General features: G+C 47.7%; 1 protein-coding gene across 1 annotated transcript; it reads right to left on the bottom strand.

Moving 5' to 3' along the window:
* Positions 1-4,028: 4,028 nt before the first annotated feature.
* Positions 4,029-13,469, bottom strand: LOC125524788 (probable phospholipid-transporting ATPase 4). Its single transcript, XM_048689818.1, has 11 exons — positions 13,224-13,469; positions 10,907-12,844; positions 10,679-10,789; positions 9,878-10,154; positions 9,691-9,779; positions 9,500-9,587; positions 9,036-9,245; positions 8,831-8,956; positions 8,631-8,729; positions 8,337-8,528; positions 4,029-7,395 (listed from the first exon to the last, which is right to left on the bottom strand). Exons 2-11 carry the CDS (start codon positions 12,709-12,711, stop codon positions 6,739-6,741), a joined length of 3,654 nt encoding a protein of 1,217 aa, XP_048545775.1. The 5' UTR covers positions 12,712-12,844; positions 13,224-13,469; the 3' UTR covers positions 4,029-6,738.
* Positions 13,470-14,718: the final 1,249 nt, after the last annotated feature.

Below are 14,718 nucleotides of genomic sequence, written 5' to 3'. Positions count from 1 at the left end.
ATGCACCTTTGGTTCACCTACTATTGAGGGGACACATCATTTATGCTGAAGGTGTAGCAACTGACCCCAATAAAGTTGCAACAGTAACATGGAGTCGGTTAAATACATTTGAACGGATGACAAAAGGTCCGAAATGGTTAGGCATGTGCAAGACAAACACTTCTCACATTCTAACAATAATGTTGATGTCCGAGGGATCACAAAAACCGCCCATATATTACATTGTGTCTCGATCGACCTAATTTTCTTTTGCATTTTTTATGAGGCCACATACTTATATGAGTTTTGATTTTGCTAACCAGGCCACATACTTCCCTTCCATTTCCAACATTCACAATTATAGATAGAAGACAGAGGAACAAATAAATTAATCTTGCACTGACGGTAAAATGCTAAACTTAAAGGAGAGAAAATGAGAATAGAAAGCAAACATGATATTTAGTTCAAATTGAACATATTTGAAATCAAATCACAATAAATTTGAAAGGAAATTATAAAGCAAACTAACAAAAATGTCAAAAAATATATAACCAAAATTGAACAAATATAATATATAGTTGAAACACAATGGAACAAGTTTGAAAAGCAAATTGCATGCAGTGTCAACACATGTAACCATGAACTGTCGTGCTAGTGGATTGCTTCATTTGGTTCACGTGGTGATCTTTGTTCTCCCGTGGCTCTATGCAAGCCTCTTTGATTAAAAGGATTTTCACAAAAAAACTCGAGAACCAGAATCATTAGAATTTTTTCCTATGTGAATTTTTTAATTGTATGATTGAATCTTATAGGATTTTTTTAAGGAGTCATTCACACTATATTTCATAGGATTTTTTTCCCTCTAATCAAACCTCCTGCAAAGATTCATTTGTTTTTTAGGTAAACTCGCTAGCTTTATTACTCCGTCACCATAGAAACTGGGACGAACAAAAGGTCACCGGGGTGGCCTAACCAAGTATGGCGGTCCTCCCCCAATGTCAGTGCATGCTTAGAGAGATTGTGAACCTTGATATTTGAGGTCCTAAACTCATATTTAAATAAACAGAAAATAAAACTACTAGATCTAACGAATATTGGTTTCTGAGCTCGAGCTCAGATGCTCCCAAAATCTATACCGCAGGCTGTCATGTGGGTCTGCGCCCACTGCTGTATTTCACCACTGTATATCTCCATATTTAGCCCTGCTCACTAGCGCAATGAATGCAACCGCATGTCACACTGTACACACGGAACAGGCAGTTGAGGCACCGGTTCAGCCATATTTCTGAGCCAGCCTGAGCCGTTCACCATGCCGGACTCACAGACCGCTACCAGACGAGCCCGTGTTAAATACTACTCCCTCCGTCCCATAATATAAGAACGTTTTTGACACTAGTCCCATAATATAAGAACATTTTTGACACTACATTATGGGATGAGAGGAGTACAGTATATCTCTGGAACTCACCCATTATTCTCTTTTCCGTGTCATCTGGTCACAATCAGCCACTTCAGGTATGTTAAGCAGTGAATCAAATAACCACAAGTAGTTGCAGCATACTGTATTTAAATTCAGACAGATCAGTCATCTGTTCACATAATCTCTAACACGTACTACATAGTTCAAATTACTCTAATTAGATCTCCATTAGGATACATCCCATGCCCATAGCTTTCCAGATGCACAATGCTCGTAGGGTTTTCTAATGCGAAATGACACTAGAACTTAAACGTGCCCATCTAACGATGAGTACACGCATAGCCAAAAGATATTGCTGGGCTGCATGCAAACTGGAATTGCTAATGTCTTTCTCGTCAGTCAATGATCTCCTCGTACAGGAACTCCGGGATATCTCCCTAGTTTCCCTTCATGATCACTATCTCGTATGCAATCTTCTTGCGCAGGTGCTCGATCTGACCCTGTGATGAAGCAAAAATGGGAGAAAACTATTAATTACTTTCATCAAACATGCCTATCAGTTTCAGCTAGTCAAGAAATAGGTTAGGCGGTTCCATACCTGGGTTATAGTTGATCTAAGGTATAGACCGGTGAACTCCAGGACGTAGTGAGCAACATATACGCCACTGTCTTCCCTGCGAGGAAACAACATTGAACTTAGGAATTTTGCAGGCAATTTTCTTTTATCAACCTGAAATGCCTAGGTATGTTCTAGCTAGGGTACTCAGACACGCCTACTGCATGGCTCGTGCTGCGCCACCAAAGGGTACACAAACGACCATCCAGTGGTCTCAACCAAACCGGCTCCGAACATGTCACTGAATAGGGTGCATAACTTTTGCTGAAACTTCCTTGCTAGAGGCCCATGTTTGATTTTCATCTCATCCGACAGATTTGTCTCCTTTGGGTCAAGCACCATCACAATCTTCTTATCGGTATCCAAGATATATAATGACCAGCAATCCATGAAATGCACCGGGAACATGAACTGAAAGTTGATTTTCAACAACACAGAGAAAATCAGAAAATTAGGAGCATGTGGATAACCGATGCTCGACTTGTTCCAGTTATTCCGTTTACCTTCTTTAGCCAATCAACTCTATAGCCCATGACTTTAGAGTCCATCGTCATCTGGTGGCTCACTGCCCAGCCATAACCTGTAATTTGGCAACGTACACATTCAGTCTACGAGTTCTACCACTAAAACAATATTCAGTCTAATAGTTGTACTACAAGAATACTAACAGTACTATGAATGTGGTTCTGACTGTTAAACAAGGCACTACTAAGGATGGGATGCAATGGCCAAGCTTACTTTCTGGTGTATATGGACTTTTTTTCTAACGATTACAGAAGTAAACAAATTCCGACAAAATCCTGTGCAGTTGTGACGAACATACAGTGACAGACCAACAGCGGGAGGATTTGGGTTCACACCTTTTTGTCCTCCCAGGTGCCTCTGGATTGACTCTGTCAGTAGACTGAGTCAACCTCGTCGGTGATGCATCCGCACGACGGCGGACTCCAACTCCTGCCATATCATTCCCATCGCCGCCGAGCTGTTGAGCGCAAACAGACCCAGTATTTGAGTCCGCAGGAACGGCAAGGCCGGCTCCGCTGTTTGGCAACAAGACCAGGGGAACCGGATCTGGGTGCTCGAGGTTGTCCGCGAACTCCTCTCGTAATGGGAACCTGCAAGAAGATATCAATGGCCGCCACTAAGGCCCGTTCGTTAGGTCTCTTCTTCAAGGAAAAACAGCCTGAAGAGCAAATCCTCAAAAAACTATTTGCAGATCTGAGGCCACTTACCTGCCAATGACATCAAGCAGGAACTCAACCCCACCATCTTCCATTTCCCCGTGCCCGCCGGTGCAGAACGAGCGCCGCCGCAAGGACCTACTCAGAACGGAGACAGAGGTGGGGGGAGAGGGACAAACGACTCAGTCGTCCACTTCCGTCGCAGCACACCTATCTGATCCCTGGCTCGGTTGGACTAGTAACGATCTGGTCCACGGACCAGAGTTCCCGTGCGCGAGCGCCGTCCGAACCATACGCTTTGGGCCCAGAAATAGCCACTCTTTCGTACCGTATTTCACCGTACGTCCTTTTTTCCACGCTCGATGTCAGACGCGTCAGAACGAATTATTCGGATCCCGAGCCTGGAACTGGCGCCGAAGATTTCAGGATCATCTGGGCTCGGGCACCAAATCGCCGTGATGTACAAGTCATTTGCCAAGGCCAACGCTTCTCTGATCGCCAGTGTCTTGAGTACTGTTGGTTCATCAATGTAGTTGAAAATCACGCCGACGCCCTCTCATACACTCCTGAATGGCTTCTACAGATTGCAGCCACGGCTCCTTTGCCACCGGCCCTTGATACAGCTGCGTCGATGTTCGCTTTGGAGTGCCCAACCGCAGGAGAAAGCCAATGCCGTGGCCTCGGGGTTTCTGAAGAGCCAGCGGCTGTAGTGGTTGGTTTCTGGAGGACCTTGATCTCGTCGATGTAAGAGTTGATGAAACAGTGTGTTCCATATAGCGTTTGAAAAATATTTTTTTTGAAACGAAGGCAAAAGCTTTGCCTCGTCTATTAATTAAGCACAAGAGAATTGCTTAGTTAATTAGTGAAAAACTGGGCGAAAACCGATACAACAAGGGCCAAGCCCACTCCCACACAATCACGCACACATGACTAAGCCTACTTTTGCCAACAACATGTCGAACACACAACTTCCACCGCTGCCGGAGAGAAGAATCCATGACTACTATGAGAGGAGCAGCCACGAGACCCTCCCGTAGAAATGAAGAGCATGCACTCCACATGACCCGCTTCCCTGATATGACAACGAGCAACATCGAAGGCAACCTCGTCGCCCAGACAACACGAAGCTGAAGTTCTCAATGCTGCAAAGTCTCGGAGCCGCCGCCCCGACATCCACCGCTCCGTTGCACCCTGTGCGGTCCACCGACACCACCTTCCGGGGCCGCTGCCCCGACATACCACCCCTCACCCTCGAGCTACAACGTTGCATGATGCAGCCACCCGCAACCCACGCTGCACAGGGTGACTGCCCGTAGACCACGGCCGTCGCACCACTTCCGGGGCCGCTGCCCCGACATACCACCGCTCACCCTTGAGCTACAACGCCGCACGACGCAGCCACCCGCAACCCACGCTGCACAGGGTGACTGCCCGCAGACCACAGCCGTCGCACCACTTCCGGGGCCGCTGCCCCGACATATCGTCCAACCGTCCACTCTTGAACGCGTCAACCGAGCCGACGACCCTGCCGCCCTCGCCGCTCAAGATCGCCACCCAAGCCATGCTGAGCAGCAACCCTACCTCATGGAGTTGGCACCGCATTGGTTTCCGAGACCGCCGTCTCGACGCACAAATTCATGGCCGCTGCCCCAACATCCACTAACCTTGGTGGTGAAGAGATCGCTCGCGACAGTCTCTCCCAAACGACGCCTCCAAGGAGGTCACGACGTAGACGCCGCCGCCGCCCGCTTCGGAAGACCGAGGCAAAAAATTTCATCCGGAGAGCCAAATCCGTCATGATGTCGACGGAGCTCCACAACGACGCCTCCAAGAAGGTAGACGACGCCAGTAGCGCCGCCGTCGTCGGCCTGACCTTGGTCAAGGCAGTGCTTTCGCCGGAGCTCCTCGCCATATAACAGAACTTGCGGATCCAGAGCACCGGATGGCGTCGGGATCACTGGAGAACACACCTCCACCACCAGCTGCCGCCAACCACCACCACTGCACGAACCTGAACGTAGCACCTCAAGCCACGACGAGCTCCATGCCATTGCCGCCATCCCGGGGCCGCCGCCCCGGCGTCCACGTACCTCCTAACGCGCATCCGTGAACATGCCTAGCTGGGCCTCTGCCCCGATTCACAGCCCCGAGCACCACCAGTGCCAAATCTGGGCAAAGAACTCCCAGATCCGTCGCCGCCCAGCTCTGCAGACCGCAACCACCACCAGTCAGCACCGTCGCGTCCAGCTCCTCGTCCGCCACCTCGCCTGCATCGTCTCACACCTTGAGCGGCCCCTGCAGGACCGCGCACCCCCGGCACGCCAAGACGCGACCCCGCCGCCGAAGCTCGCAGCCGAGCCCCCTCCACGCCCGCAGCTACCGCGCCACAGAAACAGCCCCACCGCCGCCGTCGCCACCGGGCTTTGCCCGGCGACGACCTCCGGCGGCGGCGAGGGGAGGTGGGGAGGCAGGGGAGGTCCCCCGGCGGCTGGATCTGGGCGCCCCGGTGCGGCCGCAGGAGCCGCACGGGAGCGAGTTTGCTTTTTTACTGACTCGCCTTGAAAAATATTTTCACGGACTACCTTCTGTCTAGCCGCCCAGATGGCCCATAGAGTCACAATTAGCCAGAGGAAATCATCTGAAGTGTCTCATTCACCGCAAACAGCCACTGCTTCGCGTTCCTGTCTTGGTTGAGGCTCATGTACTCTACCATGTCATCTTTTAAATCCCTTTAGAAAGTGCCCAAACACTCCTCGCCATACTGCATGTAAGTAGAGAGTGTCTCCAATTATGTGCCGATCCACACAACCGCACTACTTCCACTCTTAGGATGATTATTGTATATGATACATATATATACACAAATGACACACGCACATACTGTAGCCGCTAAATATGTTATCACTGGCCAACATTATGGATAGATAATGTAAATGGATCATTAGCAATGGAAGCAAACTGCATCAGCAACTCGATGTGGAAGAGAGAAGACTGTCTTTTTCCAAATTATGCTGCGCGTAGTGATTTTCCGCACCATGTTAGATACGATTTCTGCTATTTGTATGAATGCTAACTAACACTGTCGTATAGGAAAGTCTAGTACAATGAACAACCAAGAATACAGTGCTCGCAAGTCAAAAAAAGAAGAAGAATACAATGCTCGGTTCTGTTCAGTACGGAGGGGCAATGCTATCTCGGTAGGATAGCATTGCAGATAACAGTCACAAGGATAGTCAAAATTGCAGATATACATATACTGTCAGCTATCTCGGTAGGTTTGTCTCTTCCAACTGAAAGGAGCTATACTTTTTACACGGCTGGCTTCAGAACTTCTACTTGGGGGGTAAGGCCACCAATTACAACCCAACATTTCTTACACAAATGGACAAGAAAAAGAACAGCAACAAATTGAAAGAAAAAATTAGGCTGGACAAAGAGAAAAAATCGCCTTATCACTCGGTGAAGCCAAAAACCGCTGCCTTGCAGGAGCAAGTAAGACGACAACTACTGTCGACGAGACTACCAGATGACTCAGAGGTGTTCTACGCTACAGTATGGATGGTTAACGACGGGCTTTTCTTATGCAACCTCCCCTTGAGCTGCTTAATCTTTGCGTCTACCCTTGCGGTGAAACCAATCTTGGTCCTCTGTCTCGCCTTAGACCGTTCCCTCTTCCACATTGTTTCGTCTTCGACGTCTTTCCGTAGGTACTTGATCTCCTGAATCACATGGTGATCAAGTGGATTGCATGATCTCTGGTAGGATATGTGAATCAGGTAGGGGATGTTGCAAGCAGCAGTCACCAGAAGGGTCGCTGCCCAGTAAATGGGAGCAGGCCCGAGAACTTCTGTCATAATCTGGAAGTTGTCTCTGGACTTCAAAGCCATCCCGTATGTGATAATGAAGACATACCAAGTCCCTATGCTGCCCCACACAAACAGATGTTGAATCCACGTGAAATGGCTCATTGTCAGAGCAATCTGTATATTGACAGCCCAGATGATGCAGGAGAACATGGTGGTTCCCACTGAAGCCATGTCGGCAGTCTGTCCACCAGAGCGGATTGCTTGATCATAGAATATACAGATGTTGAGAAAGAATATCGCCAGAGATGAGTAGAGGCCATTTGCCATCCATCCTAAAATCCGGTACCAGTCAAAGAAAAGGTTATTTGGTCCTTGCTGATATAGCGCTGGGAACTGCAAAGTGAAAATTATGCCATATCAGTTGGTGGATATCCAGATGAAGTCCTATGGTGCAAAGGGCCAACACATACAGAAATTTAAATGGAAGTACATAGAATGACTTGTGCCTTTCATTAGGATCACTCATCCATAAATACTTGGAAGTAGATATTCATAGAACTGTGAATTCATGTTATTATTGAATAAAGAATGAAGAAATGGAATTCAATGCACATTAAACCAAACTATATTTCTAAAATTCCAACATTCTATATCAACGGAAAGGGAAGGTAAATTCACACACATGAATTAAATGAACAAGCATACTGAAAGAGGATAGAAACTTATGTGTAAGTGTAACCCAAACATGAAAAAGCATGGATAGTACTTATGGAGTAAATTTTAGAGTATTCACAATTTCTTTGTTACTTCTCTTAAACATGCATAGCAATGTAATGAGCATAATGTTGTTATTCTGGTACTAGGCAGTGGCGCAATACTACCTAACCCCAAAATGGGACTATATTCGGGATCAATTGCGATTGTAGTGGCTGATGAAACAAAGTTCGACACACTATTCATATCTCCTTTGTTAGCTTCAACTTCGGAAGCGTACTGATATGGATGAAGCAAATACACAAAATAAAGAGAATCTTCTGCAACAGTCACAGGCTCTTAGCACCCACCCACCCAAAAAAAACACACCACATACAGCGTAACAAAATGCAACACACCATTACAACACATCCCAGAAGTACACTTTATGGTGTTTCCTTTCCGAGCATGTTTATATTTCATATAAGCCATATACTCCCTCCGTCCGAAAATACTTGTCCTAGAAACGGATAAAATGGTATCTATAACTAAAATAGGTCTAGATACAACAATTTCTAGGACAAGTATTTCCGGACGGAGGGAGTATGTCACAGGCTTAAGTCGAATATTCTGTCACATACCTGCAAGCAGATTTCAGCAGAAACATCTTGCTCAAATACTCCAAGTGATATAACAGGTAGAGAGGTAAGAACAACGTTGAAAAGCAGCATAAACCAATCATCATAGACTGATTGCCCGGAAAATCCAGCGAATGCCTCGAAGTAAAATATTGTAAGTCCAAAGGTAATATTCTTGTAAAAGAAGTAGCAGATCTGCAATTCAATGGAAGAGGACTCAGAAAACATTATACCACATATTCGAAACAATATAGTTCAACAGAATGTAACAAACAAATGAAGCGTTTTGAGTGGCACCATTTGGGCAATTCTCTTGTAGCACCAATGGCCATGTACAACAAGAAGTCGCTCAAGGAACCGAAATTGGGAAATAGAAAAGTCACTCGCCATCACAGCCTGGACAAAAGAAAGAAGCCATCGTCAGTTACAATTAAACTATTAATACATCTCCTCACAATGCACCAGTTCCCAAGAGAATAGTAATAATCTAGACAGACCTGCATGCCTTCGACCCCACTAATACCAACACCAATATCAGCTTCTTGAATCATGCCCACATCATTTGCACCGTCACCTACTGCTAAAGTGGTTTTTCCAAGGCCTTCTTTGACCAGTCGGGTCACCTGCAACGTGAAAACGAGCAAACTCAGCATTGGCTTATGTATAAAACCCAGATCATGGATTGGTGATAGATGAGGTTACCAGTGCTTTCTGTCTTGGAGACACACGGCAACATATGACAGAAGCACACTCTACTGCTAGATTCAAGAACATATGCTTCATGTCATCTTCCAAAGCAAATGTAAGAGCTTTTCCATCAATAACAAGAGCAAATGCTGCGTCAGGATCCTTCTCTAGCTTTACCATTTGTGAAGCATTGGCGATTTGCAACATAAGACTCTCTTTCGCAGCCTGCTCAGGTTCCAAAGATGAATGCAAAGCAAAGATGACTACCATATAGACCATATCCATCTATAGTACTCCCTCCATTCCTAAAAATAAGTCTCTTTGGAGATTTCAATAAGGACTACATTCGGATGTATATAGACATATTTTAGAGTGCAGATTCACTCATTTTGCTCCGTATGTAGTCCGCATTGGAATATCTAAAAAGACTTATATTTAGGGACAGAGGGAGTATATGAGAAAATGCTGTGCAAAGGTACCTTTTGTGCATCCTGGGCTACTTGGTCACCAGCGGTTGTGGACAAGGATATCTGTTTCATTCCTTGCCTAAGTAAACTGCATGCGTATCTGCAAAGAAGAAATGAACAAAATGTTCAGAAGAAAGACGCATTGTCACACGTAGGGTTACAAATATTACTGTTAAGAGTAACTCTTTTACAAAAGAGCTTACCCTATGTTGATTGCAGTTTCCATCTTATCGCCCGTCAGAACCCAGATTTTGAGACCTGCTTGTGCCAAGCGATCAATGCACTGAGGAACCTGATACAATATGAGAAATAACACAACAAGTCAAAACAGCTACTAGCGTGATAGCAGGATCAGCGACATAACAACTCATATCAACAGATCATCGTTACCCCTGTTTGTAGTTTGTCCTCAACCGCTGTTGCACCAACAAGGATCAGCTCCTTCTCAATCAAATCTGCGACTCGCTCAAGTTGCAATTCCCTATCAGGTCCAATGGATGTCTTCGCTTTAAGAAACTCAGCATTCCAAGATTCATATTCTGATTCCTCAAGCATTCTGTATGATAGCGCTAACGTCCGCAAGCCTGCCTCACCATATTCATTGAGATGCTTGGTTGTATCTGGCTCATACAACCTTCCATTTTTTGCTAGTCTATCAAATATAATGCTGCTCGGTTGGATAAAAAACAACACAAGATAGTCAAGTTAAAGCATGAGCAGCCCATGTGGAGAATACCTAATCAGAAATCAAGAGTACACGCTACTCTTTTGGTGGCACTTTTTTATTTTTCATCTTTTTAGTTTATGATCAACAAAGTAGCAGAGTGTGAGTGTACACGCTACTCTTTTGGCAGCATTTTCTTATTTTCATCTTTTTAGTCTATGATCAATAAAGTAGCAGACTGTAACACAGATGACAGCACATGTTGATGTACTAACTGACAACATAAGCATAAGAAAACAAAAAATATTTGGAATCATTGTTGAGGAAATCATTAACTGGTAACTGCTCGGTTGGCTGGCGAGTAGGGGATTAATAGGCTAATCGGCAAGTTAATCGGCCATTTAATCAATTAATCGGACGATTTATCAGTTTATCGGCTACTCGGTGACCCTATGAGTAGGGATTAATCGGCAAGTTAACTGGTTAATCGGATGAATTCTTGAACAGGGTTTGGAATAGAATCTTACGTATCTGCTCCTTTGCAAAGAAGAACAATACGGTTATCTTCATCCCTCATAATTACCGTCATTCGCTTTCTTTTGCTGTTGAACTCCAATAAATTGAGAATCTTGAACTCCCTAAGAAAGCCCAATCGAAGATGAAGATACATGAATAAATAGCAATCAGAAAGCTAAATACTCTGAGCTGAAGATAGAAAAGCTAAGGACAACAGCAATTTGAAATACATATACAACCTCTCAGTTGTGCCATTAGAGGAAGTGTATTTCTCTTTGAGGAAGACACTCGCTTGTGTTCTCTTGAAAAATTCAAATCCAAATTCTCTGGCTGCCACAAGAAAAGCCCCCTCGTCAGGTGATTCTGCTTCATAAGTAAGAGCACCTGTTGCCTCATTCACCTCGGGGATTGCAGTGTGACAAATAGCAAGTATCCGGAAGAACAGAAGAATCGTGGAGGAATTTGGTTCATTTGTCCAGTGCCCTTGCATAAGACGGTCATCCTCAAAACTAAAGCCTTTTATCGAGGATTTTTGGGTCTTTCCCACGCTGAAGGTAACTCCTTCCACTAACTGGATTTCATCCTCATTACTCTCCCATACATCTTCCACAGGATTATCATGGTCAGCAGCGCCTGATGCCATCTGCTTTGCAGCAGCCCTTTCAACTTCACTCGCACGCACACCATAAGAAACCCCAGCAATTGAACACTTCAAGAAATCCATCTGATTACAGGTCAAAGTGCCGGTTTTATCTGACAAAATCGTATGAACTTGGCCAAGCTCCTCATTCAAGTTTGAAGTTCGGGCCTGAGCAGTATTGCCAGTCTCCTCATCAAACATATGAATGTCCTGATTAATGAAATGTGCCTGTGCCACCTTCACAACTTCAATTGAGACATAGAGCGAGATCGGAATCAAATACCCGTAGAGAATGAGTGCTGTAATGAGATGGAAAATCCCAGAAAGAGCAGGGCGTGTTGGATCGTCCAATTTGTTGGAGTTCTGAGGCTGCAAGTACCACCACCTGGGCAGATCAAGCTTGATCCTCACAGCAAAACCAATCGAACTGATGAGCGATATTAAAACCAGAACAGTGAACAAAATGTATATGATCAAATCCATCTTCTTCTCAATCCTGCTCCTCTTTGATGGCGACTCGGTTGAATTCTGCATCACCTTACTGTCATGCCCTGTAAAAACGACCACTGCATAGATAAAGGCTGTGTTCCTCAGCTTTGAGTCCCTGAGAAGTATCTGTGACGGATCGAGGGCATACACCTGCCTCTCGTATTCCAAGTTACCAATGAATGTGTACAAGCTTGCGTTTGGGTCCTCACACCTTATGATTCCCCGGAAATCCTTAAACGTCTCATCCTCTTCCAATGGCAGCGTAACCTCCAGCGACCTCTTGAGCTTCAGGTTTGTCTCGCCATCCAGGTTCATTGTCTCAACGTAGCAAATGCCATCCTCATAGCTCGACGACAAGAGCAACAAATCAGCAGGGAAGAACTGGTCCTTCTCAACCCTGACCACATCACCAACACAAAGGTCCTCCCAATGCCGGAACTCAAATTCACCTTCACCCTTGTGCACGCTGACCTTGCGGCTGTTCACCTTCATGTCCTGCATGAACCTTCGCCAGTCCTCCAGGGCCTCCTTGATCATACTGAGCCCTACCACAAAGGCCAAGGGGGCGATCATGCTGACGGGGGAGAAGGGGCAGACCGGGGTGAGCGAGAGGATGGCGGTGAGGAGGAAGTAGAGGTTGGCGACGCGGCGGAACTGCTCGAAGATGGCCTTGGGGAGGAAGGTGAGGACGTTGTACTTGGTGGTGGAGATGTAGTTGGTGGGGTACTTGAGCGGCTTCCGGCGGTGGAGGATGGAGTTGTTGCAGTGCACGATGCGCGAGAAGCCCGGGCCGCCGACGGGGCTGCCGCTGACGGCGGCGGGGCCGGCGGCCTCGTCGGTGTGTGGGTGGCCGAAGCAGGAGAAGGTGTAGAGCTTGCTCCATCGCAGGCGGTCGCGCTTCCGCGCACGGGCCATCTCGGCGGCCTGCTGCCCTGTCGACGCGCGGGGTCCGGTTCCGGCTACGCGGAGGCCCGCATTGGAGTCTCCTCCCGATCAAATCTCGGGCGAATTCCTGCGGGGATTCCTACGCCGCCGGGGCGAATTCGACCTGCGAATTGCGGGGGGGTGAGGGATCAGAGGCCGTGATCTCGCGAGCGAAATAAGATCAATAGTAAATAAATCCAAAAAAACGACGAGGAAATCCGTGCCCCCAATTTTTTCTCCCTGGAATCCGGCGAACCGCATTCCGCGTCACGCATGAGTACCCGCCGAATTCATCCACCGTCAGGTACGAACAGCAACACGAAACGAAGAGAGGAAAAAAACGCGTCGAAATTACGGAGAGAAATCCAAAACTCGTACTAGAAAGCGGAGGGGAGGGGAGGGGAGAAACCACGGCACGCGGAAGAAGCGTTGGGAGCATTAGCGCCCGACGCCCGCCGGAGCTCGGGCCGAGGGGAAGGGGTGTCGGCGTCGGCGTCGCTCACCTGGGAGGGAGGGAGGGAGCGGCGAGTCCGGGTGGCTGGCTGGCTGGCGGAGGGGCAGGCGGCCGTCCTCCGATCCCTCCTCGGGATTCTCGCGCGGCGGGCGGGGATGCGGGGGAGCTGGCCTCGCCTCGCCTGGCGTGTAGGGGATTGGAGGGCGGAGCGAGAAGGCAGGAGGGGAGGGACGCAACGGGGGGCGAGGTGGGAGGCGACTAGAGAGAGAGAACGGGGAGCGGTGAGAGATGGATTACTAATTAAACCCGCGATTAACTTTCGGAATACGCCATTTCGCGAGCGAGGCGTATTCATGGCCCCTCCGTATCTCCATCCCACCGTAGCGTAGAGTAGGACAGCGGGGTGGGCCGGCGCACGGGGAGAGGAGGCTCGGTCGGGTTTGGCCTCTTGCTTTGCTCCGCATTGATGCCGCGCCTTCATCATCTGGGCCGGTTGATTGGTGTTTCTCTCCGTTCCGATCGCTCGATTAAGACGATCGCGAGTGGTCGTTTTGATTTTTGAATCCGTTGAGTACGGCAAGGATGCTGCGCCAGGCTGGGCGTGGCCTTTTGTCAACTCGTTGCTGGTGAGGAGAGGGCCTCCATGTGTGGTGTACTCATGGCATGGCACGTCGAGGTCGTCGTGAACTCGTGATGTTGGCTGGTGGAAGCCACAGCGGCAGCCAGGTGTAGGTCCGTGGAGAACAGGACGCACGAACGAGTGCTGGACTGCTGGCGTCCCACTGGGGTTCGTTACGGGATACGCACGACAGGGGTACACGGAGGAGCCAAGAGATTTGGGGCAAGTTAGATGTCAGGAGCATCTCTAACAGATCTTATCTGATTGCTGCTTACGCGACTCTGGGGGAAACCCTAGCACCCCCCAGCTTGTCCCTTTTTGCCCTCGTCTTCTCGCAGGTGTTACTGCCGATGTCGGTGTCAAAACCGGCGGATCTCGGGTAGGGGGTCCCGAACTGTGCGTTTAGGCCGGATGGTAACAGGAGGCAGGGGACACGAAGTTTTACCCAGGTTCGGGCCCTCTCGATGGAGGTAAAACCCTACGTCCTGCTTGATTAATATTGATGATATGAGTATTATAAGAGTTGATCTACCATGAGATCAGACAGCCTAAACCCTAGAAGCTAGCCTATGGTATGATTGTTGATGTGTATATCGTCCTACGGACTAGAACCCTCCGGTTTATATAGACACCGGAGAGGGTTAAGGTTACATAGAGTCGGTTACAATGATAGGAGATCTGAACATCTGTATCGCCAAGCTTGCCTTCCACGCCAAGAAAGTCCCTTCCGGACATGGGACGGAGTCTTCAATCTTGTATCTTCATAGTCCAGGAGTCCGGCTTGAAGGTATAGTTCGGCTATCCGAACACCCTCTAATCCAGGACTCCCTCAGTAGCCCCTGAACCAGGCTTCAATGACGACAAGTCCGGCGCACAGATTGTCTTCGGCATTGCAAGGCGGGTTCCTCCTCCAAGTACTTCATAG

This window comes from Triticum urartu, chromosome 7 (genome assembly GCF_003073215.2).
Source record: "Triticum urartu cultivar G1812 chromosome 7, Tu2.1, whole genome shotgun sequence".
Lineage (NCBI taxonomy): Eukaryota > Viridiplantae > Streptophyta > Magnoliopsida > Poales > Poaceae > Triticum > Triticum urartu.
This window is presented reverse-complemented; position numbering and strand designations above follow the sequence as displayed.